Source organism: Lactuca serriola, chromosome 8, assembly GCF_051521515.1.
Source record: "Lactuca serriola cultivar US96UC23 chromosome 8, Lser_US96UC23_V15, whole genome shotgun sequence".
Classification (NCBI taxonomy): Eukaryota; Viridiplantae; Streptophyta; class Magnoliopsida; order Asterales; family Asteraceae; genus Lactuca; species Lactuca serriola.
In genome coordinates, this window is record NC_136415.1 from 187,778,946 (window position 1) to 187,806,898 (window position 27,953).

The window sequence follows — 27,953 nt, forward strand, 5'->3', positions numbered from 1 at the left end:
TTCTTTTCTCAAGGCAATCGGTGTAAGAAAACCCCCAGGGTTTCAGAGTTCAAGAGCCTACCACTGAAGAGTTTTAGACCTTTCTGAATCACATTGGCTAATCAAGATTACAATGCCAAAGACTTCAAGAAATCTGTTGTCTCTGGACTATGGACGGTGGTAATGCACTTTATCATTCGAGGGCAGTCTGGCAAGAAAGGTGGTACATACTGTTGGATAAGGTGTCTAAGTCCATAACTATTTCGGGTGTGTACTTGACTCGACCCGGCATGGTCCATTTGGGTTGCATGGCACCATGCAATTGGATAGACTAAATGAGAGAAATAACACTTGGAGATTATTAATATATTATAAGTTCTAATATATTAATAATATTATTTGATTAGTTTGATCAAAGAATTAATTTGGAATTAATTAAGTGATCAAAGGATAACTAATTAAATATATGGGTTGATTATGTAAATCATTCATATATTGTATAGTGGGCTAAAAGGCTTCATGAATTATCAAGTTGGGCTTTACCCATAGGATGCTCCATGGATGCTCCAAGGGAGTTACAAACCCATGGGTCATGGAAATGAAGAGTCATGACACATTAGGGTTTACATGGTGTAACCCTAGATGTGTCAACACTATATAAGGATCCCATTCTCCACCAAAATCGGTTAGACAAAGAAAACTAGAGGGCTTGGCCGATTTTAAGAAGTGTGTATTATCTCAAAGGTCTTTCCAAGAGCATTTGGTGTTGTGTGAAGCATTTGAGGCATCACACTTGGGGTGCTAGGCTCACAAGGTTTCAAGGAACATAAGCAAAAACAAGGTAAGTTATTCTATCTTTCATTCAAGTTAAAATTGTTCCCCATGTATGCTAGATAGGAATATAACCTTGGAAATTCAACTTTGCATGATAATTAGATAAACATAGATCCAAGGTTATTAGGGTTGCATGTACACTTAGGAAGTGTTAGAATGCTCAAAACCCATCAGTGGTATCAGAGCCTAGGCTTGTTTGCTTTTTATTTGTGCTTAAAAGTTGAAAGAAAAAGTCGAAATCTTGCTGTCTGACTGATGGACTCGCCGAGTCCATGGGGGAACTCGCCGAGTCCACTTGTATCTTCAACCTACTCGCCGAGTAGGTTCATGCACTCGACGAGTAGGGTCGACAGAGTGCAATTTTTCGACTTTAGTTGCTGGAAATGGATTAGAAACATTACCCTAAACTGTTTTGGTACTTGAAAACTTGTTTTAGAAGGTGTAATGTCTTTTCTAACTCATTTACAACAACTAGTTATCAAAATTACAAAGATTAAGTGTGATTTTGAAAGTGTTCATGTTCATGATCTTGTTCTTATGATGTTTAGATGATCATAGGAATTATTTGTAACTATGTGGTAGTTTAATTCTTGATCATAATGTGTTTTAATGGAGTCCATAACTTGTCCTCAAGTTATGGAAAACCAAAAGTCTCTTGGATTAAAAAAAAACCATTAAAAGAACACAAGAGTTAGAAAAATGAAAAGTCCTCATTTTATTACTCTATTAAACTCATAAGTTACAAGATATGAAAAGTTTTGAAAGTTTACAAAACTTGCCCTCAAGTTTTGGAACAAGTAAAGTCAAGTTAAAACTTTAGTTCCAACCCTTAGAATTTTAAAAGTTAAAATTCAACCCTTATACTTATATTATTATTTAATAATTATATATATATATATATATATATATATATATATATATATATATATATATGTATAAGAACAAAGTCGTCTTACCGCTAGTACGCCTCATTCACGAAACCGGTCTATAAGGTGGGTATAAGGTTGTTGCCTATAAAATGGCAACTTAATGGGTGTCCACTCTCACCCACCGCTTGCTTGATCGGTGGAGGGTCGTTAGCCGAACGGGTAAGACAAGGACTTATAAATTCTCATTAAAAGTATGATGAATATTATAAAGTAACTAAATGTTTTATTAAATTCCCAGTCTTAGTTACTTTAGGAAAAATGTGAATAAGGTGCTAGTCCATGAAATTACACTTTACACTTTGTTTAAGTCGTTGGTGGAGCGTGTGTGGTTAACCGGCACACTAACTTGGACTTAACAAGGTAGGTAAAGGGTGACTTAAGGTTTATTATAGTATCGATGGAGCGTGTGTGGTTTACCGGCACATCGATTGAGTGATAAATTTTAAGGGTACCAAGTGATTTGCATAGTTACTTCACACCTCGTTTTGTGATCCTCGGTATCCCAGTCACAAAACTTGGAGGGCACACTCGAGATTGAAACATGCCTTTGAAAAAGTTCATTGAATCTCAAAGAATCTAGGAATTTCTAAGAACCAATCAAAAACCTAATACTTAAATATTGCGGTTTTCGTGGTGGAAATTGGTGAATCGTCATTCACCTACCTTTCAAATATGGTATAGCTTAGATTACGACATACCTCTTCTAAGTTATATTATATTGTGATTGGATCCTAGCCTTAATATTACATTTGGGTGTTTTATTAAGGACTCTCTTATATCTAAACTAATCTTGTTTTCTTTTCTTCAGATGTCTTTCAACAATGCTTCTGGCTCTAATCCTAATGGCTCCTTTACCCTTATGAACTTGTGTGGGAAAGTCACCTTTGATGGATCCAACTTCAATGAGTTGATCAGAAACATCAGGATGATTACCCGCTACGAGGACAAAGAATATGTCCTTGACAAGGAGCTTAAGGAGATTGATGAGACCACTGCAACTCCTCAGGAGATCGCTGAATTTCGGGCACATGAAAGGGATGCTACGAAAGTGGCTTGCATCATGATGGCCACGATGACAGCGGAACTCCAAAAGTCTTATGAGGATTTCTACCCTTATGAAATGCACCAAGATTTGATGGAAAGATACCATCAAAGTGCAAGACAAGAGAGGTATGAAATCATCTGCTCCATGATAACAACCATGATGAAGGACGGGGAATCCGTCACGAGCCACATGCAGAAAATGCAAAGGTATGTGGATCGTTTGCTGAAGCTTAATGTGAACTTCCCTGAGGATCTTGCAATAGATATCATTTTGCACTCCTTACCATCGTGCTATGATCAATTCCGCATGACATATCACATGAATAAGGAAGAAGTCACACTCAGCAAACTTCAGGGACTTCTCAAGACCGCAGAATCAGGTCTTAAGGGGAAGTCGGTTGCTATCACTCCTACTCTAAACTCAACTCCGGTTTTGGCAATTGGGAAGAATCGATGGAGGAAGAGAAAGAGATCCTCGAAGGGTACCAAGGCTCGGACCCTTGATGGCTCTTCTTCAAGTGGAACCAAGAAAGGTTTCGTCACTCCTTCTTCTGTCCCAAAAGAGGCTGAATGCTTCTATTGTCATGAAAAGTCTCACTGGAAGCGGAACTGCCCAAAGTACCAGCAGGATGTGAAGGATGGGAAAGTCAAACCCAACCATGCAGGTACTTACACTATCATTTCTAATAACTCACCCCATTCTAAGTCTTGGGTCCTTGATACCGGTTGTGGTATTCATATTTGTTGCGACTTGCAGGGACTAAGAAGAAGTGAGAATGTGGAGCAAGGAAGAATAAACTTGATCATGGGGAATAGGAAAGCTTTACCTGTTACCAAGATTGGAGTTTATACTTTATCGCTAAGTAGTGGGTTTAATTTAGATTTGAATAAGTGTTGTTATTCGCCAGGAATGGCAAGAAATATTATTTCCTTTCATGCTTTGTACAAACAAGGGTTTACCTTTTCATTTAATAATGAAGTTGGTTCTATAGATGTTTTCTATAATAATGTCTTTTATTTTAAAGCATTACCTTGTGATGGTGTGTATGAAGCTGTATCTGTTGTAGATAACTTGGGAAATAATGTTTGGTGTATTGATTCTACTAATAATAATAACTTGGATAAAGCATCATTATGGCATTGTCGTCTTGGACATATAAGCAAGAAACGCATGGGCCAACTCCAAAAGGATGGAGTCTTGGAGTCGTTTGACCTAAAGTCAGATGATAGTTGCGAATCATGCTTACTTGGAAAAATGACAAAGTCACCCTTCACAGGCTCTTGTGAGAGGGGTGAAGGTTTGTTGGACCTTATACACACGGATGTGTGTGGACCATTCAAACATGCCACAAGGGATGCTAATCGTTATTATTTGACTTTTACTGATGATTACAGTTGATATGGATATGTCTACTTAATCAAGCATAAGTCAGAGACTTTCGAAAGGTTTAAGGAATTTAAACAGGAAGTCGAGAATCAATTGGGCAGGAACATTAAGATGCTTCGATCCGATCGTGGTGGTTCAGATTTCCTTGACTATCTAAGGGAATGTGGGATTGTCTCACAATTGACACCTCCCAGGACACCACAGTTGAATGGTGTAGTTGAGAGGCGTAATCGAACCTTGTTGGACATGGTTCGTTCCATGATGAGTCGAGCTACGCTACCAATTTCATTCTGGGGGTATGCCTTAGAGACTGCCGCCCATATTCTTAATCTAGTCCCTACAAAGAAAGTTGCCAAAACTCCTCACGAGATGTGGACTGGTAAAGTACCTAAGCTAGACCACATCAAGATTTGGGGTTGTGAGGCTTTCGTGAGACGTGAGACTCATGATAAACTCGAACCCCGAAGCGAGAGGTGTATTTTCATCGGCTACCCACAGCAATCCTTTGGTTACCTCTTCTACAGACCTAGTGATAATGTGGTCTTTGTAGCAAGAAGAGGAGTTTTTCGAGAGAGAGAATTTATAAGCCAAGGAAACAGTGGGAGGCAAATTGATCTTGAAGAAATTCAAGAGTCAAGTGGTGAAGGAACTTCAAACCCTAGCCCTCAACTTGAGGATGAAACTCCTGTTGAGCCAACTGATGTGCCTGTACCTCTTAGGCGTTCCACGAGAGTTAGGAATGCACCTGAGAATTATTATGGATTTCATATTACTGCGGAAGGTGAGACACTTATTAGTGATGGGACACTAGTAAGTCAAGATGACCCTAATAGCTACGAGGAAGCCATGGCAGGCCCCGAGTCGGCTAAATGGAAAGAGGCTATGGATAGCGAGATACAATCCATGTATGACAATCAAGTTTGGAACTTGGTTGAAAATGTACCAGGTCGTAAGACAGTAGGGTGCAAATGGGTCTTCAAGAAGAAGACTGACATGGATGGTAAAGTACACACTTATAAGGCTAGACTGGTTGCAAAGGGCTTCTCTCAAATTCCTGGAGTGGATTATGATGAGACCTTTTCTCCAGTAGCCAAGATTAAGTCTATTCGGGTTCTGTTAGCCATAGCTGCATTTCATGACTATGAAATATCGCAGATGGATGTCAAAACCGCCTTCCTTAATGGAAAGTTGGCTGAAGATTTTTACATGAGTCAGCCAGAAGGTTTTGTCAGCAGCAAGTACCCTAATAGAGTGTGTAAGCTTGAGAAATCCATCTATGGATTAAAGCAAGCACCTCGCAGATGGAATCTTTGCTTTGATGAGAAGGTCAAGGAATTTGGCTTTACTAGGAGTGAAGATGAATCTTGTGTGTATGTCAAGGCTAGTGGGAGTATAGTTAGCTTTTTGGTATTGTATGTGGATGACATACTACTCATAGGAAACGACGTTCCAACCCTGCAGGAAGTAAAGTCCTGGCTTGGGAAGTGTTTCGCTATGAAGGACCTTGGTGAAGCTGCCTATATTTTAGGGATAAGGATCTTGAGAGATCGGAGTAAAAGACTAATTGGACTTAGTCAGAGTACCTACTTGGATAAGGTGCTGAAGAGATTCATCATGCAGGATTCCAAGAAAGGAGAGTTACCCATCCAGAGTAACACCAGATTGAGTAAGACACAAAGCCCTAGCACTGAGGCTGAGATAGCAGAAATGAGTCGAACACCTTATGCTTCGGCTGTAGGATCGATCATGTATGCTATGACGTGTACTCGACCCAATGTAGCCTTTGCCCTGAGCATGGTTAGCAGGTATTAGGCGAACCCTGGCAAGGCACACTGGACTGCGGTAAAGAATATCCTCAAGTACCTACGGAGGACTAAGGACTGGGTTCTTACCCTCGGTGGGAGTGATGACTTGAGAGTTGTAGGGTATAGTGATGCTATCTTCCAGACTGATAGGGATAATTTCCGCTCTCAGTCGGGCTGGGTCTTTACCCTAAACGGAGGAGCAATTTCTTGGAAGAGTTCCAAGCAAGAGACAGTGGCAGATTCTACTTGTGAATCAGAGTATATTGCAGCTAGCTAAGCGGCAAAGGAGGCGATATGGCTGAAGAACTTCATTGGAGACCTTGGAGTTGTACCAGCCATTAAAGAGCCAATGGAAATTTTCTGTGATAGTGAAAGTGTTGTTGCCTTAGCCAAGGAACCAAGGGATCACGGGAGATCCAGACACATCGACAGAAAATACCATTTTATCAGACATCGAATTGAAGAAGGACTCCTCGTGGCGAAGAGGGTATCATCAGATGAGAACCCAGCAGATCCCCTCACGAAGGGACTGAGTAGGGTTAAGCATCTCCAGCATGCTCGGAGCATAGGGCTGAAGGATGATATAAGTTTTAGTAGTTAGATAACCCGGAAATTTGTAAAGTGTAATTGACATTGGATGATGAATAAAAGGTGTTTTATTTATAAGTAAAGTGTTGCTATCTCTTGTCGATCTTTTACTATATTTCTTTTGCATGTTTTGACTTCCAGAATAATTTTATTTGGTATAACATATTATTCAAACCTCCACAGTCGGTCATATGTCGGAAGTAGGTATGAATCAAGACTGTCATGATGGGTTGTAGAGGTCTAAGGTGTTGGACAAAGCTACAACAATCATGAGTGCTCATAAGTTCTGAGCATTGGACACAACCCACGCTCACTGGAATCACTTCATGGAATTCTATCTCGAGTGATCGTGATACGGTAATATCGTATAAGTCTTCAAACCTAGAGATATGATTTGTTACTTACAAGTTGGTTATGCATTGACTGTACGAAACCACATTGGTAACTCGATGTTATAAAACGTGCTTTTTTGTGTAATTCAATGAGTGGTAGAACAAACATATGAGTCGAAGTTTATCTGTTCCTTCTTGGATTAGAAGCTGATATCTGGGCCCCTCGATGATTTTGTTTTGACCTATGAACCGGGCCCGGTCAGAACTAAATTGATGTGTTCAATTAAGTTCTTTGTCAAACAAATCGGAAATCGGGAAACAAACTGATGGAAAATAAGAAAGACATTGTTCCATGTATTTGTCCGGCTGATATCTAGAACGGAGGATTATATGATCACTTATCTAAATGGCGTACCATCATCTTCTCAGTTACGAGAGACCTTGAAAGAGCTACGATTGCCGGTCGGTTCCTGAAGTACTAGAGATATAGTTATTAGACTTATCCAAGTGGGAGACTGTTGGATAAGGTGTCTAAGTCCATAACTATTTCGGGTGTGTACTTGACCCGACCCGGCATGGTCCATTTGGGTTGCATGGCACCATGCAATTGGATAGACTAAATGAGAGAAATAACACTTGGAGATTATTAATATATTATAAGTTCTAATATATTAGTAATATTATTTGATTAGTTTGATCAAAGAATTAATTTGGAATTAATTAAGTGATCAAAGGATAACTAATTAAATATATGGGTTGATTATGTAAATCATTCATATATTGTATAGTGGGCTAAAAGGCTTCATGAATTATCAAGTTGGGCTTTACCCATAGGATGCTCCATGGATGCTCCATGGGAGTTACAAACCCATGGGTCATTGAAATGAAAAGTCATGACACATTAGGGTTTACATGGTGTAACCCTAGATGTGTCAACACTATATAAGGATCCTATACTCCACCAAAATCGGTTAGACAAAGAAAACTAGAGGGCTTGGCCGATTTTAAGAAGTGTGTATTATCTCAAAGGTCTTTCCAAGAGCATTTGGTGTTGTGTGAAGCATTTGAGGCATCACGCTTGGGGTGCTAGGCTCACAAGGTTTCAAGGAACATAAGCAACAACAAGGTAAGTTATTCTATCTTTCATTCAAGTTAAAATTGTTCCCCATGTATGCTAGATTGGAATATAACCTTGGAAATTCAACTTTGCATGATAATTAGACAAACATAGATCCAAGGTTATTAGGGTTGCATGTATACTTAGGAAGTGTTAGAATGCTCAAAACCCATCACATACACCCTCAGCAAGGACTGGCTACATGTGGTCTATAGCATCTTCTCCGGACGCGCTAATGCAGTTGATCTTCCGGAGGTCCTATGGCATGATTTCTGCAAGTTTTCCGTCAAGAGGAAGGATAACAAGATTTCAAGCCCTAGGTTCTGGGCACTGACGATTAAACAACTCTTTAAGGAGATTTCTGAACCTAGTCCAGTTTCCGTGATTCCTTCGGAGCTATGTGTCTCATTTAAAGTTGTCAAGGCTTATAGAATTCAGGACCAATCCTCTTTTGGTCCGGTAAGATGACTTCCAGACCATCTGCTGGCCTCAATACCTTCCTAATCCATTTATTTGAAACATCATATGGAGACTTCGGTTGTGTTTGACCAAACACATCCTGCCCCAGTCTCTGTTGAGCCTATTTCTGAAAAGGCCAACATTTCATGTTCGGATCCAAGATTAAGAAATCTGCCAAACGAAAGAACTCTCCGACAAAGCAGAAGCCTCAAAAGAGACCCAAAGTTGGCTCTTCCTCTCCAAAGGAAGATGCTCATGACACTCAGGCTGACTCTGGTAGTCCGAACACCCAACCAGCCCACTCATATGAGGTACCCCTCAATGTTTCAACATCACATGCACGCACACATTGGGAGTCTCCACATAATCCACCCTCACCTTCTCAAAAAGGTAATGTCGGTGTTGATCATAGTTCCTTACACCCCCCTTGAAACACACCCACGAGTCTCATTTGATATCCCTCTTGTTTCTCACACAAGCGCACACTCTGGAACCCTTGTTCCGGACCCTAAGTATTACGGAGCTGGAGCAGTCTCTCGGACTCCAGATTCCTCAACTGGTCTGATACCCAGAAGGTGTACAAGACGACCAGGTGCTAACGATCCCAAATGGGAAGATTATGTAAACAGGGCTGTTTCCAGACGTCTGGATCTGACAAGAGCTCAGGTGGAGGCCACTCTCACTTCAATGTAAAACAGAGCTCATCAAAGCAATCTTCCGTATGTACCTCCTACAGATGATGATGCTGATAAAGAGCTGGCTTCGGAACAACCACCAATCACCACTCACACCAATGTCTTCCAAACTGATCCCGATGAAGAACTCTCTGAAGAAATAATGCTCACTAATGAAGACAAATCTATCCCGGATCCTCACTTCATGTTATCCATCCGCATTCAATCCAAGCCATCAACCTCCAAGTCTGTTTTTGACTTCAGATCATCTTCTTCAAACACTCCGTATGGTGGATCTAACTCCAAGCTACATGAAGATGATGTCGCTACTAAGCCTGGTCCATCCACGAATAATTCATCACGTCAACCTTCGCCGCAACACTTAGACTCTGACTACGAATCCTTAGTTGGTGATTACATTGACCCTTTCACTCTCCTCGAAATTCAGACGAATGTCTCGCATACTATGAAAAAGGTGTCCTTAATCGAAACATCCGTAACACAAAATTGGCTCAAAAAGTTTCCAGACTTGATTCTAAACTGGATACTATCCATTATTCTCTCTCACAACAATCTGAACCTTCAGTTGCGGAACGAGAAGCCCAACATGATCAATTGATCTCTATCCGGCTCAAGCATTCACTAGAAGAAGTTGAAGCTAAATACAATGCTTCAGTTGAACACTATCTTGACACCATCACCTCTATGCTCAAAGTCCATGACGACTTGGTGCCTCCTACCAATGATCTCATTAAGCAGACTCACATGCATCATGAGAAACAAATCTAAAGACTGGAGAAGGAGATAAAGAAGAAGGAAGAGATGAATCTCATCATTCAACATGTCCTCATTAAACTAATTCGATCCACTTGGAACATTGTTGATGTTCCGAATCGAAAGTTTGATGTGATGTTAGCCGTCCTGGGGCATATGTTTGATCACCTTGCTGCTCAAGCACTTAGTTCTGAGGCTTATGATGCTCTCACCAAACAACTCAACACTATTCTCCAAAAAGTGTTTGAAAATTTTGATGGAATGTAGGAGTTACTGATGCTTACACCGGTCCGAAGGTTTCCCGATGCATGAGGGGGAGAAGGTCCAAGCCGACCATGGATACCTACCTCGGAGTTTACACTCCGAGATGAAGACTTGAAATCTGACGATGAAGTCTAAATTGTGTCCGGACTTCTAGGAAATGCCTCAGATGACGATGAAGATGGTGAAGAAGAAAAATACATCACCAAAGGAGTTCTAGGTCTCGAGGCTCTGAAGAAGCTATTCCCAAAGGCATTGACTAAGGAAGAGAAGAGGATATGGTCTGCAATCTCTTGGCCATCCTCTTTACCAGACGCTCTTCAAAGGGCTATTCAAATGGCCAAAGCCAAATCCTTCCTCACAGCTCAAGCCTTCTGAACCACTCCTTCTATGCTCCGAAGAATTCCGGATCCAAAAATTGCTGCAATAGACCAGGGCTCTCCACTCTAGATCCCCGATGACATTCCGGAAGATCCTTTACTGAACCCCACTCCGGAATATGTGGTGGATGAAAACATGCAGGTCATCATGTTGAACTGGAAAGAGACAAAGGTGAAATGCCAATGACTGCTGAACAACAAGTCTTTCACTCTGGACAACCTCTCAAGCTAAAACAAGGATTATCCCTGGAGGAAATCAACAAGGAATTAGAGGACAGCATCCGGATCCCGGCTCTTAAGGATAATCCAGATCCGATGCATGGGATATCTCCTCTTTAAAATGAAGGCATACTTCATGATCAAGAAAGCGTTCCTCTCTCTCCATACAGCAAGTACTAGATCAAATTTGCTCATCTTCACCCAAATGGCAATCCGGAAGTGATCCTCCGGACTGAACGAGAAAGGCTTGAAACATTCTACTCCAAGAATGCTCAACCGTTTAAGGAAGTATGGACTAGAAAAAGAATCACCCAAGTCCATGGATTTGCAAGAAAATCCTAGTGAAATTCGAACTCAATTGCCTACTATTTCGATTTCACGTCCTCCGGAACAAGCCTTCCTACCGAACCATTACTGATGTGGCCTTCCCTTCCTTGAATCCAAATGACATTCTGACTCTGGCTGCTCACTTTCGTGGAATGCAAAACAACGATATCGGCATGGGTGCTTTTCATGTTGCACTAAGCTTCCTCAAAGATTATGTCGCAGAATTTTTGCAGAGGCGACTATGAGCTGGTTCATCTCTATGGAACTGAAGAATTCGTTGCAAAGATCACATATGTTCTTCTGCAAGCTGAACTGCTTGAAGATTATCCAATTGATGACCCAGTTCTAGGGTTTGTCTACACTACCAAGAAGACAAACAAGGACTTTTTCCATGTCCTAGACAAACACTTAGTCCCAACCAAAGCACTTCGGAAGTTCATGTCTCGCCAACAAAGTCTAAAGCTTTGGAAAACGTCAAAGAAAAGTTTGTAACTCAACTAGGCTGGTATATTGAAGTCATAGAATGGTTGTTCCGGGCTTACACCTTCATCAAGGAAGAAGCAGTATAATTGAATGGATTGCTAAGTTCACTAAGGGGAGATTGTTGGAACCTGAAAGTGAACTACTACCAATAATTAGTCTGAATTCCAAAGTACATGTGTTCTGAAATAAATGGTCCGGAGTCAATTGTAAAGAGTGGTCCGGAATCTGTCCGGACCAGAAGAGAAGAAGATGAGAAGCTGAAGGCATTCCAGAATGATTCTCATGTCCGTAATGGATCCTGATCTAGAGTCACGATATTTTGTCTTTATGCATTTATTAACTTTGTCTTTGTATTGATGTAACGTTTCATAGGACTTAGTCTTTTGTAATATTAGACAATCAGAATGTCAGAAACATTTCTATTTCCAATCCTATGTAAGCTTTCTAGTTAATTCGTTGTAACCTTCACTCCTATTTATAGGAGCTTTCAATGAAAAGTCAACAACGGATCATTCACTCAACTTTTGGCATTTACTAATTATTTCAAACTTCTTTCAAACATTCTTCTTGTTCTTCATTTATTAGCTTTAACTTGAGCATTTATTCTCATACTTCATTTATAACTTGATCATTTGTTGAATACATTATTTAAGACTTAACTATCTTTCCAGGCTTGACTTGAACATTTATTAGCAAGCAAACATTGATCTTAAGCATTCACTCAAGGTTTGAGTTCTCAAACCTTTTCCCTGTGCATCAGATCTCGTTTGTTCTCTCACCCCACGCAACCCATTGTCAAAAAACAAAGCCACCTCCTCCATATGGATGGTTGGCACGTACTCAACCCAATGAAAAGTTAGGAATACCCACACAAGACTGAAGCAGAAGGAGCTCGCTCTGGGGTCCAGACAATTATGGAAGAAGGCGCATCAAATTCATAGCGTTTTCAACTCTCTTTATGGCTAAGTTGCTAATGGAACTAGCATCTTTACACATAGCTCCCCCAAGAAGTTTCACCCTTAATGGTCGCCTCCTAATGCCAATCAGAAATAGCCCATCACACAACTTCCTACATTCAGATGAGGGCTAAAACAGCTTTATTTCTTGATATTTAACTTGAGGCCTAATTTTCGTCCAATCACCTTAATGATGTCCAATGCTTTGGCCACCTCCTCCGAATCTCCAATAAGTACGCCATCATCAAGGTACAATGCACGAAGAAGAAGGTTATGATTGTTTCTAATATTATGAAAGAGTCGGTTGCAACACATGGGCAATGAGAAGTGGTCCCAATGGGTCTCCTTGTTGAACCCCAGTAGTGGACCAAATATGTGTGTCTCCTAGATACAACCTTGCTGCTTGACAATATAGGAATTCGACCCACAAGGATATAGAAGGACACCTTAATCTGACCTCATCAAGTAAGGCAGATTTGTCCAAATGGTTAGAGACATTGGAGAAATGCACGATAAGCATTGACCGAGACCCGTAATCATGGCTCTCACTCAACACCATCTTGATGCTATGTAATATGGCCTCAACGCCACAAGACACCCCGACCCCGAACTAAAAATCATTAAGATACTTGGTAATTTCATTACCAATACCTTTCATAAAAAAAATTGGAAACCAAACGTCTCTATATAGTGCCTACTGTAATAGGTCGTTTCCCTTGTTAGGTTTTAAGAGCGGTGTAAGACGAGCAGAGCAACAAATTCTGCCAAACTCGAAGTGCATCTTCCCCTAGCCATAGATTAACCACAAATGTAATAGCACGTAGGAGGTCTTTAGCTATAGATGAACCTTCTCTACAAAGAGCATCCAAAATGTGTTGAGATCTCAACTCGTCTCTCCCACACGAGGTTCCTTTATGTATGATTTAATGCCCCCCAAGGACATTCTCAATATCCACTACAAGGGGAGGTTCTAAATAAATGGAACTCGGCATGGATGGTGGTTGCTTGAGATAAACGTATACTAGATTGTTTTTTATTTTTTTTTGCTTCGGTTTCATAATCTATGTTATTTCCATGGATGTAATGCTACATTCTTCCATCAAAATCCCATGCCTTGTTTGATTTCCATTATATTAGACTTCTGACTTTTACGATTTTTAGTGCAGAAGACGTCAATAATTCTAACGAGGATGCAAAACTAAAGATGTTTTCGTGCAATTCGAGGTGTCTTTGTGAAATTTGATGTACATACGTGTGGAGATGACGACAATGGAGAAATAGATAATATTAATGAAAGACATATATTAGCATCTCAATGCCTTATTTCTCGAGGTAGCATCTTTCCTAAAAAATGATTATTCTTTTTTACTTAGACCGTATGGTATACGGACCACCAAATGGGTTGTGGTCCAGGTGGCCACGATCGTGGTTAGTGCACACCACACCGGATCTTAGTGGTTCTTTGTGGTCGTTGTGATTTGTGGTTGGGAGAACGGATGAGCACGCCCAATCAAATTCCTTCTTCTCTCTTCTTCTCTATATCTCTCTCTACAATAATATATATATATATATATATATATATATATATATATATATATATATATATATATATATATATATATATTGTTTATTTAAAATCAAAAAATAAGAGGGACATAGTGGTGGGTAGTTAGTAGTGATGATGTGGCACCCACCACAACAATGGTTAGTGGTGGGTATATCGGATGATCTTATTTAACGTTTCGCAAATTATAACTAAATAAAGTTTCATAAAGTTAATAAAATAAAGAACTGAAAAATATTAGTTCAATGCGTAGCCATCCGATTTTCTTATGTAAAAACCCAAAGTTATTTTCACTTTCACACAATGCTTGTGTCTCATTTGAAGAAGACTAATCCTTTTAGTTTTATGCTAATTAGACATCGAAATTGTATATATTTTTCTGTGTAATTTTATCTAAAACCACAAGACTATAGTGATTCTCACATATCTAAAACCACAAGACTATAGTGATTCTCACATATGTATAGGGTGTTTGCGGTTACTTTTGAAATTAATTTTTGGGTTATAATTTTTCTAAAAAGTCAAAAATACCAAACATGTTTGGGAAATACAAAAATTCTTTTCAAACTAAGTTTTTGTAAAGAAGAAAAAAATAGGTTTTCAAAAGTCACAAAAATATGATTTTTTGTGAATTTTAGCTCTTTAAAATGGAAATTACACTCAAAAGTCAAAAAATTACAATCCAAACATTTTTTAAACACAACTTTTAGCTTTTGTCTCTTCAAAACCTAAAGTTCACAAAAACTTTTACAAAAAAAGTTTTAGCTTAGTTTATTGCAAAAATAAAAAAGTAAAGCTAATTTTTTTTCAAATAAATGGCATAAATTCTTCTACCCGTCCACAATATATTCATTATTCATGCATCATTGGGAAAATTATAATAAACATGTGAACCAACAAAACTATGAAACGACGATTATTAATTAAGTAAATAATTAAGCTAAAAAAAAATCAACAAAATGATATAAATTGATATACCCGACCACAATATATTTATTATTCATCATTGGGAAAATTGTAATGAACATATGAAACAACAAAAATATGAAACAACAATTATTAATTTATTACATAGGTGACGAACCAACAAACAAAAGGGTAATATACTCTTTCATGGTCTTTCCCGGAAAAGTAAACCCATCGTCGTACCTGTATACCACATCTATCATTCTTGCAAGATTAAGAATTGGGGCAAGCAAATCCATAGAGACTTCTCTTGGCTTAAGGCATCCCTCGTTTATATCCTTCCATGCATTTTCAATCATTTTATTCAGCTCATCAATAGCTTCCTTTTCTGACACCCCATAGGTCTTGATATATGAGTCAACACCAGTGGCTGATTGACCCCTTTCTCGCTCAAACTTCAGTTATAGAAAACATTATTTGTTAGAATTAATAAATTTTAAACCACATAAAAAATTTATTTTCTTATGATGCAAGTGATTCAATGTTGAACGTCATGGAGTTTGAGTATATAAGAACCAAATTCGTTGGGTATTCTCTTATGACATCTGGGGAATTTTACCTGGTAAGTCATGACATCATCTTGGAGTCTTGAAATTAACTCTGAAGCTTGCAAAGTCTTTGGATGACTCTCATACCAGGCCAAAGCATCTTCACTAACCATCTCACCCATACCCACTAAGGCAGATTTCGAAATAACATTGTAGGCAGATGTAACTAACCCGTTCTTCATATACTCTGGAAATGATGCAACATAACCACTGTTCGTCCACTCAGCCTCTTCAAGGTAGCCTCTAGCAATGTCTTGGAACTGGATTCCATGACAAAATTACAAAAAGAAAAATCAATACTTTGACACTATAAAGCTGATCACATGTGCATTGAACACAATGTATATTGAGATCATACCGCTTCTTTTGAAGCAATGACGCTTTTTGCTCTTCCTTCTTTAGCTAGTTGTTTCTCAAGTTCCGCATACTCGTCTAGGAGAATTTTGTAGAATGGTCGAATGTATTCCGGAATTTGTTCAATAGCACTAATGTCCCACCTGAAAGTAAATATTGTGTTAATACTATTAAATGATTATTAAGCATTAATAATCGATTTTTTTAATAATATATGGATGGATTAATTTAAAAACCGAACTAATCAAATTTCAACGTGTTTTTGTCTTATACGTCTTAAGCAACATATTTTCATTGGAGTATGGAAGCATTAATCAATTTTAAGTATTGGTTTTGGCAAAATATGCCATAATTAGCTTAACCCTTTTAAAAAATACATTTTAATTGGAATATCGACAAAAAATGCACGAGGAAGTTTATATATTTGTTACCTATTTATGGCATCTGTTAGAAGTCGAATCTCTTCGATGGTAGCATATGCATCGTATGTGTCATCTAGCACCACAAGAAACAATGTAATTTTTGTGGCGATGATTCGTGCCAAGGAATAACGAGGCTCAAAGTACAATCCCAAAATCCATAAGTAAATCTCTGGTACTCTATCCCTTATATATGGAGTAGTTTCCTGGAACCTCATATCCTTCCACCACCTGAAACCAAGTATAAAAAAGTTAGGTTGTTTCTCTTAGATTTTGGATTTATGGGTGATAAATTTAATGTTTTTATTTATTTATTGGAAGATCGATAACTCACTTTGAGACAATGCGAAGTTCTTCCTTTTGTTGTAGCTGCAAATAGTTGAAATGCAGCTTTGCAAGCTTTACTAGCGACTCATGTGTGGAACATTCTTCATCATAGTTGGAGAAATAAAACCTTGCCTCAACCATTGGCATCCCTTGATGGAATGGTCTCTTCAATGATTGTAATACCTGCTGTGCAAGTTTTCCTTCAAGATTGTTTACTACACTCTTGAGCTGAGTTACAGTGAATGCTGAGGCTTCATCTAGAATCGATTCACCTCGTAGTCTCAATTGCGCACATTCATATAAACCTAGCATACCCTTCACATCGTTGGTAATGGATTCCTTGAATGTACCCGAGCTGCTGTCCTTGAATTTGTTAAACACATCTGCACAATCACAAAATTAAAATACTTATTCCTTGTAAGATAACTTAAATAAAACCAATAAGTGTTTACGAGGTGAAAAGATTGTAAAAATATAATATTATTAGATCTTTCGTCAATGTTTTATGGTTTGTCACGATTCCTCAAAACTGAGTAATTAATTTTGAGTAGTGCTTTATCGTTTATGACCTTTGAAAGGAGATGGAGGCTTACCACAAGGCAGTTTGTGACCAAGGTGTCGGAAAACTTGAAAGTTAATAGAAGTTGTGTATAGATCAACTTCATCATAATCTTGCAATTTAAACGCTTTGAAAATATTGTCAAGCTGTGCTTCAATCTCTTGCAAGAAAAGATATGTCAAACCAAGTCGATGTACAGAATAAATCAAACTTAGTTTCTTATTTGAATCCATTGTTGGATCTACGATCAATCTTCTCACTTCTTCTTTGGGCTCCTCCATGGCTTTTGCATATCCTTCCAATTCCTAGAAAGGAAAACAATGTATGGTCTAAGAAACATACAGAAATAACTGGTTTTCAGTGTGTACTTAATGGGAAGCTGTCTTACCGTATTGTCAAGAGAGAATGACAAGAAACGATCACCCCATACAGAAGGAGGGAAATTGGCCAAAGGACGCACAGGCTCTGTGGTGGTTTTGGTGTTTGCTTGAAGGGTACCATTGGCTTCAACTGCTGCCATTTCTTGAAGTTGAAAGGGTATAGTAAAGCTCGATGAGTTGAATGGTGACTAACTTGAGGTGTTGTGTGGATCATCACGTTAAGGGTATTTATATACTCTGTGACCTCGTCCCAAGTTTGTGGCTTTTCTATGTGTGTGTAATTGGACTTATGTTATGAAGGTCAGCATCGCACCACAGTTTGGTGGTAATATATTAGTTTTAGAAAAAGCACCACATGGTCCCAATTTAACATTTTTAAATGGTTGAGTGCAAAAAAGCCAAGTATGGCTAGCATCCTTTTGTTTTAATATGGAAATGACCAAGTTTGATTTCGCTAAGTGCAGGTTATTTAAATGCTCGTTTTACTAAGTACTAAACATGTATAGTTATCACTAATTAAAGTAAAAAACAACAGTAAGTTCAAGATCCAATTTGACTTCTTGTGTACTTTATATATAAATTAAAAGTTGTGTTTGGTTAAGAATACAGTTAAACTAGCTTGTAACAAACATGTATTAATAAAAGAATAACTTTGTCTTTTTATGATATTTTCAATATACTATAAATATTATCCTTAATATAAAAAATTAATTATGTTTATAGATATTAACAAATTTTTACAAGAAAAACCGGTTATAAGTTACATTTCGTAACTCTTTTTCTTGTTTTACTGGTGAAGGGGGCGATCTCCATAGTTAACACTTCTCACTTATCGTCAATATTTATTTTCAATTTGATAGATAGTAATCCATATCTATTAGCGAGCGTGGGTCTGAAAAATGTCCCCGTCCAAACATGTTATCTTTCGCCTTCTTGGACAAATTTCAAAATATTATTCAGGCTACTATTTTCGAGCATGTTAAACATTGATGAAAAGCATTACATCATCAATCTTAGCAACAACACTTTATATATTACTCTCGTCCATAAGGTTAAGGACCCCCTCACCCTCGGTCCACAAAAGCTACAGTCTTAATAATCTTACCAGTTGAGTGAGCAAGATTATTTCGAAAGCACTTAAAACAAGGCTTAAATATATCATTAGATCTTTTATCGGAAATGAGCAAACATAGTTTTTGAAAGGTAGTCATATATTGGATGGTCTTCTAATTGTCTAATAAAATTATTACTTGGAAAAAAGGCTATTATCTTGGAGAATGACTTTAAAAAGACATTTGATATCGTTAATTAGAACTTCTTGGATGACATGACACTAGAAATAGGATTTTTGGACATTTGAAGGAAATGGATCAAATCTTTTATCATTTCAACCATGGTTTCGGTATTGTTATGGATGAGAGTTTGGTTAAAGGATTTTATTGGGGTCTTAGGCTTCCTAATAATGGCTCGGAGATCTCTATCCTTCATAACGCGGATGGCATTATGTTTCTCTAGGAGTGTACCATTTATAATATAGTCAATCTCATGTGTATTGGTGCTTCCATCTTATTTTTTATGTCAAAGTTAATTTTTGTAAAATATAACATCAATTTTTAGGTATTATTCTTTTAAAGTTTATTTCTCTTAAGTATTGTAGGTTTGGAATTTTGACTGATCGTGGTGTGGTAGTGGATATTCACACCAGGGCTGCCACGTCATTTTAGTAGTGGCGCGGTTAGGTGTTGGTCGTGACATGCTGGTGTAACATCTATTTTCAGCTATTTTTCATTATTGGTCATTTGTGTCGAAATCCTTTCATTTCAGCCCATACGTTAGGTGCACGTGAGGTACACGTAGCATACATGATCAAGCCTTGGAAACGTGGGACTCATCCTAGTACGTTGGGCGTACATGTGGTACGCATGGGCGTACTAGCTTAGACCCTAAACCCTAAATTTAGGGGTTTGCTCCCTATTTAATCAACATTATACCTCCATTGGACCTTTTAGAGATAGCCTCCACTCCTTTCAAACCCTAATCTCGAGTCTCATCCTTGTGTGTGAAGATTTTTAAGATTTTTAGTGATTTTGGTGCTCTCTTGTTAAAGAAGAAGGCTATTGAAGAAAGTGGTGTTGCTTGCAACATGTGGATCCAAAAACTACTTCACCTTGTGCACCTTCTTAAGGTATAAACTTTATACCTTGGTGTGTTTTCTTTAAGATCTCTTTAAGAGGTTATTTAAGAACTTTTTGTCCCAAGCATGGATCTTTGTGAGTATGGTGTACACCAGAGCATATTACTTGTCCTTTTATGTGTTTTAGGTCATCTAGAATCATAAAAATTCTTGCTTGAAGGTACCTTTCATTCCATGCAAGAGTGTGGTGGTTTTGAGTATGGTTTAAGTTAGGGTTTTGAGGTTTAAGCTTATTCCAGCCATGCAAAGGCTTAAAGTTATGGACTTTATGGATTAAGACATTCTATTGAGGTCAGATATGTGTTTGAATTTCATGTCTTAATGATTAAGATGTTGTGGATTAAATTTTGGGATCAGACAACGTACGCCCAACATACTTCTAGCTGTTCCCAACATAGCCAGGCCTGATCCTGACTCACCTTATTCATCGAGTACACAGCTCGTAGGAAGCGTATGATGGGAATGGTTTAATTCTTTTCTTGACTTTTTACTTTTGGTCAAAGATCTAGGGTATTGGACCATGGAAGGGGCAAAATGGTCTTTTATCCTTAAGGAGCATAGTTATGGGACTTGGTCTTCTGAGTTGGGTTAGTGACCCTAATTGATTAAGGTTACTTATTGTGTTTATTAGGCGGAGTCTATTTCTGACATTTCAGATGTGATATTTATTTGTCATCAGTCTCAGGTGAGTCGCCTCACTTATTCTTTCATGTGTGGTAGAATAGTTTTATATATTTACATGTGATGACCAGCTGGGTCTAAGTGCTATTATTGTGTATATGCTGATTATTTGTGTTGAGACTAACCAGCTGGGTCTAAGTGCTATTACGGTGTATGTGTTGATTATATGTGTTGAGACTTCGGACAGTCTCTAGGGTTGTTGATAACCCATAGGGTGTGTTGTTGTCCACTAAGACTTCGGATAGTCTCTAGGGTTGCTGATAACCTATATGTATTTAATGTGTTGTGTTGTGTGTGGTATTTTGGGGAATTCGTTAAGCTTGGTGCTTACAAATGTTGATATATGTGTTGCAGGTACTTCTGAGGATCCTGGGAAAGTGAATGCCTAATGCTACACACCCGTTGGGAGATTTTGTTATTTGGCATTCTGTGGCACTCTGGTATTTGCAGTGATGATTCATATTAGATACATTTGATTTTCTGATAGTTTTGTTTTATGAACAGTATTTTAAGTAATTTAAAAATGAAAATTTTGGTTTGAAATTTGAGGTGTTACACCCGGCAGATGGGTTAGAAACCCTAAATCTCAGTCCTTGAGCGCTATTTAAGGGCATTAACTCCTAGGGTTTCGTGATTCCTTAGCCTCCATCATCTGAGAACATCCCCCTTAAAACCTAGGACCTCCATTCTTGTGTTCTTGATGTTCCCTTTTGTTTTTGTGATGTTGGAAGGAGAAGGTGAATCATTATGGTGCTAAGAAGTCTTGATTCAAGCTTGGATTCATCTCTTGTTTTAGATTTCCAATCATTAGGAGGTAAAAAGTCTTTAACTTGATCTTTTAGCTTCTTAGATTTTGTTATGTTGTCATTTTGGCCCCTTTTGGTCCATTCTTTAGAGTTGTTAGAGTTTGCAGAACTCCAGAACATCTTCATGGAGCAATAGAAAGGTAAGAACGGTAAAAACTATGACTTCATCAGGTTCTTGGAGGTTGTAGACATTAAAGAACTACAAAAGAGACTTGTTGTCAAAGTTATGAATGGGAAGTTGTTAAAGGTAAATCTATCAAGGTATAACAGCAAGGAAGACCCCCAGAATTCTATGAGTGGAAGGAATATTGGAAGGGCCAAAAGGAATACTAGAAGGACGGACTATTGGTCGCTGCAATCCCAATCATCGACACCAAACTGGGGATATCGGGACTACAAATCCTTTGATGAGGTCACAAATCTGGGCAATTCCCACCATCAAGCAACCCCTAGGAGTCACGATCACCCCTTTCCTCCACCTCTCCCCCATTGTTCTGCATGCGGACCAAGGCGAATATAACTTGCTAAGGATGACAACTTTGATAGGTGAAGCTTGATCTCTCTCCCATCTTGGGTATCTCCTGAAACTACTTCTTGTCAAAGAGGAGGCTATTTTTGTTGTTAAGTATATCGAGGGACTCAATGTCCTCCTTGATTTTAGGAGCTTGAATTCTGGTAGACAGTTCATGGAAAATGAAGACAGATGGAAACATAATTTGAAATGGGTTAACTGGGAGACAATACGAAACTTAGAATGGATAACAATTGGCAGACTCCCCGTCAATCTATTGGGGGGGGGGGGGGGAAGAAGAATTTCACTGAAATTGCCAGCAGATTTGGGTTGATCATTGATCCTTTTGATCATATCCCTAACAAGATAGACCTATCTTGTACAAAAATTGGTATTATTACAAATCGTAGAATCTGCATAAATGAAGTAATCACAGTGGCATCTGATGGAAAACTCTTTAATGTGGGTATTACTGAGTTCGACGAAGCCATTTGGTTCCCCTTCTGGTTTAAATAATCCAAAACTACTATGAAGGTGAGGATGATGATGACGAGGACGAGGATAGGAATGCAGATGTAGACGTCGAGGGTATCTATGATACGTAGATGGGTGCTGATGAGGATCAGAGAGAAGTAGGTGAAATATACCATGAGAATGAAGGACATGTCGATGTTGGTATTGGTTAAACGTTGGTGGTCGGTGTGGATTCGTCGGTTAACACATGTGACAAATTGGAAGTTGAAGCATCTCCCATGTTGAGTTCCCTGATGCCGACAGTTGATTCAAGAAAAGAAACGATAAGGTCACCTCATATTCTAGAGCTCAATAATATCAACGTTAATATACCTTCAAAGCTACAACCAAACGGTACCTATATATGGCCTGCCCCCTCTCCACATCACCTGACTCCTAATGGGTCTCTTAACGATCTTGTTAATAAGGGGTGTTTTGGGTCATTCCTATCACGTGGTCCTGTAGGCCCACTTGAACCCCTGGTCTAGTTTCTTACTACGGATGGATCATTAGGCAAACAAAAATTAATTGATTATAACTGGTCACTACTTCCTTCAAACCAAAACTCTTCGATCGGCTGCTCTTTCAAATTTTATGAATCGGATCTCCTAGCCCATCCTATTCCTATCACCAGTGGAAGAGCTACTCCAGTTGCCCTCAATGGTCACACTCCATCCCCCTCCTCCTCCCCCTCTACAGATAATGGTTGCAGCTCCTCAAGCCTGGAAATCTCAAAAATTGTTGAAATTTGTAAAGAGGTTGGATTTGGAATCAACAAGGATGACCCGATTCTATGAGTTGTATTGGATGGGTCCGATGAGAAGGTCGTCCTCCAATGAATGTGTTAAGCTGCAATATCAAGGGTATCGGAAAAGACTATAAGGTCTTGTGGGTTCATTGACTAATGAATAAACACAAATTCTCCTTTTTAGTGCTTCAGGAAAACCAGTTATCTGATGATGATCGAATTAACATGGAAGGTTGTTGGGACAAATGCAATTATGCATTTGCTTCAATTCACGCCACTGGTAGATCAGGTGGATTATTGAGCATTTGGGACTATTCCTTATTCGAGGTTTCAGATGTAATAAAAAATAGGCAACTTCTTATCACCATCGAGAATTGGGTTGGCATTCATGGATGTACAGTTTTGCTAACGTATATGGTCCCCAGGCCTCTCCTGAGAAAATAAGAATTTCTGATGAACTGTTATAAATCAAGAATGGAAAAACATGGCACTTGGATTCTACTTGTGGACTTCAACACAGTTCGGCATCATGACGAAAGAACGAACTCTATGTTTTGCCTTTCCTTTGCTTTCTATTTCAATCGATTTATTGGGGATGCTAGCCTACATGATATCAGAATGGGAGGGCACCGATTCACTTACTTCTGCCAATCTGAGCCTAAACTAAGTAATCTTGACCGATTCCTGATTTGCTCTAATTTTCATAGACTCTTCCCAACGGTCTTTGTTACTGCCCTTCCATGTGACTTGTCGGATCACTATTAGATCATTCTACGAACTGGTTGGCAAGACTTTGGCAGACCTCCGTTCAGATTCTTTAACTCTTAGATGCTTCGAGAAGGATTTGACCAAATGATAATATCTTCCTGGGCTAGATTTTCTTGTTTTGGTACTCCGGATCGTTATTTTCTAGCAAAACTAAAATTCCTTAAGAACGAAATAAAGAAATGGCGAGCACATCAATATCCTAAAGAGTCAATGTAACTAAGAAATCTCAAACTTAGAATGGTGGAGATGGACTGTATGGCTAACGCTCAACACATTTCTTCTCAAGAATGGGATGAAAGGCGATCCAATTTTTAGAGGATTGTAGAAAAGGAAAATTTATCGAACATTGACTTAAAACAAAAGGCGTACATCAAGTGGACATTAGATGGAGATGAAAGTACCCGTGTCTTTCATGGATATATCAACAATAAAAAGATGAAGAACTGTATAATGACCTGGTAATAGACAGTGAATGGATCACGGAGGCACAAACAAGAAAGACGGCGACCTTCAACATTATTCGTTTGAAATTCAAAGAAAAGTGGCCATGTAGACCAAAACTAATCAACCCTAATTTCTGCCAACTCTCCACTAATGTTAGTGCTGCCCTTGAGTCTCCTATGTCTATTCCTGAAATCAAAGTTGTCGTTTGGGATTGTGGGGGTTAGAAGGCCACAGGACCGAATGGATTCTCCTTCAAATTCCTAAAACAACATTGGGATACCTTACGTAATGACATTGTGGCCTTCCTTAGATACTTTGAAATGCATGTAAATCTTGCATCTGGTTGTTATTCTTCATTCTTAACACTTGCTTCAAAAATTAAGGATCCCCTCCTTCTAAGTGATTTTTATTCAATTATCCTTTTTGGGTGCCTTTACAAGATCATTGCAAAAAACTTGCCAGCCGCTTAAAAGGTGTCATTGGCATGAACGTTGACGAGGTTCAAACGACGTTCGTGGAAGGCAGAAACATTTTGGATGGCCCATTCATAGTCAACGAACTATATTCATGGGAAAATAAGTCACGTAGGCAAATGCTTCTCTTCAAAGTCGACTTCTAGAAAGCCTTTGACTCCATCAATTGGGAGTATCTTGATTCTATTCTTGATTAAATGGGGTATGCTGCAAAATGGAGATTATGGATCAAGGGGTGCCTAAGTTCCGCCCGAGCTTCCGTTTTTGTTAATGGATCCCCGACTGAAGAACTCCCACTGGAAGAAGTGGTTCACCAAAAAGACCGGATTTTCCCTTTTTTATTCATAATAACAATGAAGTTCTTAATATAGCACTGAAGGCAGCTTGCGAAAAAAACCTATACACTGGGATCAAAATCCAAAACTCAGATTTATTTATCTCCCACTTATTATATGCAGATGATGCCTTATTTGTTGGAGAATGGAACAACACAAATATTAAGAACCTAGCTCGTACCCTTGGCTGCTTTCACGTTGTCTCCGGTCTAAAAGTAAACTTCCAAAAATCAAAAGTTTTTGGGATTGGTGTGGACCCGGCTAAAGTTAATCGTCGGGCATCCCTTCTTAGTTGTGAACCGGCTTCCCTAACATTCCACTATCTTGTGTCCCGGTGGGAGCAAATATGAATCTCAAAAAACACTAGAGACCAATCATTGATCAATTTCACTCAAAACTCTCCTCCTGGAAGGCCCGATCTCTTTCATTTTGTGGGAAACTAACATTGATTAAGGCAGTGTTACGCAATCTCCCCTTATATTTCTTTTCACTGTTTATAGCCCCGATTGGTGTCATCAACAAGCTTGAGAAAAATTCGATGACGTTTCCTTTGGGGAGGTGTCGAGGAAAAGCACAAGATCCATTGCGTTGTATGGGAATACATATTGGCTCCTAAATAGTTGGGTGGATTAGGGGTAAGATCATTGAGAGCTCTAAACTTATCCTTGATTACCAAATGGTGGTGAAGGCTTAGAACGGATCTCTCGTCTCTTTAGGGGATCAAGATCAAAGGCATGCATAACTTAAAAAACAAGTCGGCAGATCAAATTTTCAAGAAGTCGATATCAGGGGTTTGGAACAATGTCGCTAAGGTTCCAATTGAGCTTCAAAAAATAGGAATCAACATCAATGATATATTCGTTAGGAATGTTTGTACAGGTGACGACACCCTTTTCTGGCTGGATTTAAGGTGAGGATTAGAACCTTTGAATTCATCATTCCCTAGTTTATATGGTTTGGATTAGAACAAGAAGTGCAAAGTGGCAGACAGGGTAGTGCTTGGCGAGTTCTCATGGAACTGGTCTACACTTCATCTCAGTGATGTTCAGGCTCAGGACTTGATGTCCTTATTGTCTAGGATTAATCTCTTTCAACCATCTACCTCGCGAGATCATTAGATATGCAGGCTATCTAATGATGGCGAACATCATGTGAATGTGTTGAGGCATAAGATTGACACGTCTTTTTCACAACTGGGTGTTCGTTGCATCAATTGGATTCATGAAGTTCCAATTAAAGTATTATATTTCGTTTGATGTGTTCATCTTCGCAGAATCCCGTCTACTTGTGCTCTTCTAAGTAGGGGAGTTGAACTCTGATCTTCTATGTGTAGCTTCTGTTCGTATGGGGCGGAAGATGCGGACCATATTTTGATGTCCTGCCTGTTTGTGAAAGAGGTGTTGGATTGGACCCTTCGTTGGTGTAATGTGGACATCCTTCAGGCTAATACTGTGACTGAGTTTATCTCCTCCATTGGGAATTGGAATGGGAGTCCTAAATAGTAGGACTTAATTACAATTTGTTATGGAACCATCTGGCTGATTTGGAAAGAACGATGTGACAGCCTGACAGAATCTTCAAACTGTTTCGGATCTCCTTGACTAAGGTTGTGGATAATGTTAAATCACTATCCTTCACCTGGATAAAACATAGGAGACCATATTGTCAGTATAAATAGGTTGATTGGTGTGTTAGCCCTTTCATTTGCCAGTGATTTTCCTTCTTGCATGATTGCATTTTGTATCTCTGTACCTTTGTGCTTTCCGTGCTCCGTCTAGTTACTTGCTAGACGTGGGTTGCTTTTCTAATATATATTTGCCGGTTACAGAAAACCGGTTTGTTTTTTTTATTCTTTGAGTTTGTTCTTTAATTTGTAGTTAGTGAAAGAAATAAAATATATTTAAGAAAATAATTACTATAATCTTGTCGGCCTTCTTAATTCTGCAAAACATCTCACATATCTCTTAGTATTATTAAAAGAGAAACCTTATGACATCATCTAAAACAATCTAAGCCGTTCATTGTGTTTTCTTTATAGGTTTTACACCCTTAGATCAATTTGCTTATGTCACATTGATCAAACAAGAAGTCAACCTGTTATATTAGGAAATTAAATGTAGGAATTGAATGAAAATGATACTTGAATTCTTTCCAAACTTACAACTACAAAATTGATTCCTTATTAATGTAAATCTTAAATTTAGGCTCTATTTCCATTCATAATTACTTTCCAGATATATTATATGTTGAAATTTCGGAAACTATTAATTTCAAATTTCAAAAGTTTCGGATATTATTATGAATCAATACACTTTGAAGCATAATATCTTCTATTTTAATTTTAAATGAGATTTCAATTGATTACCTGCTAATTTGCATCATATTGACTTGTATATATATTTCAAACCTTTTTAATAATCGATTTACACAAACATTATGTCATAAGGGTTTTTTGTTTTTTTCATTATGTTGTAAGCTTTGCATGGAGGCTCGATGATCTGCAAAGTCAATAAAACTAAGGGGGCGTTTCTCTTTTCCTTTATTAAACTCTATAGTGAATGAATATATAAATAAAATGTTATATACTTAAAGATTGTAGATAAAGATGGAAAATAAAACGCAATGGATTATGAGAAATCACAAAAAATAAGAACTAAACCTAGGAACCAACATCGAACAAAAACCCTACTTTCTTTACTTCAAAAAAATCAACGTACCTACACATACTAAAAACCGTAGAACGAATTTCACAAAAAAATGTTATTTCATAAAAAAAGGATTCTGAAAAAAAAAGATGGTGGTAAACCGAAGAAGA

General features: G+C 38.4%; 1 protein-coding gene across 1 annotated transcript; it reads right to left on the reverse strand.

Annotated features, from left to right (window-relative positions):
- Positions 1-15,077: 15,077 nt before the first annotated feature.
- LOC145065738 (germacrene A synthase short form) lies at positions 15,078-17,878 on the reverse strand. The gene is made up of 7 exons (XM_079012796.1): positions 17,674-17,878; positions 17,320-17,590; positions 16,734-17,109; positions 16,412-16,630; positions 15,985-16,123; positions 15,638-15,886; positions 15,078-15,473 (listed from the first exon to the last, which is right to left on the reverse strand). The coding sequence occupies exons 1-7, from the start codon at positions 17,803-17,805 to the stop codon at positions 15,180-15,182; spliced, it is 1,680 nt and encodes a 559-aa protein (XP_078868922.1). The 5' UTR covers positions 17,806-17,878; the 3' UTR covers positions 15,078-15,179.
- Between the last annotated feature and the right edge of the window lie 10,075 nt (positions 17,879-27,953).

Bases quoted from the DNA above. Each gene is read 5' to 3' on its own strand.
- LOC145065738 (XM_079012796.1), bottom strand. From the start codon at position 17,805: ATGGCAGCAGTTGAAGCCAATGGTACCCTTCAAGCAAACACCAAAACC. The intron at 15,887-15,984 runs GTATGATCTCAA...CATGGAATCCAG, and splicing joins TCATTGCTTCAAAAGAAGCG to TTCCAAGACATTGCTAGAGG. The intron at 15,474-15,637 runs GTAAAATTCCCC...CTATAACTGAAG, and splicing joins ATGATGTCATGACTTACCAG to TTTGAGCGAGAAAGGGGTCA.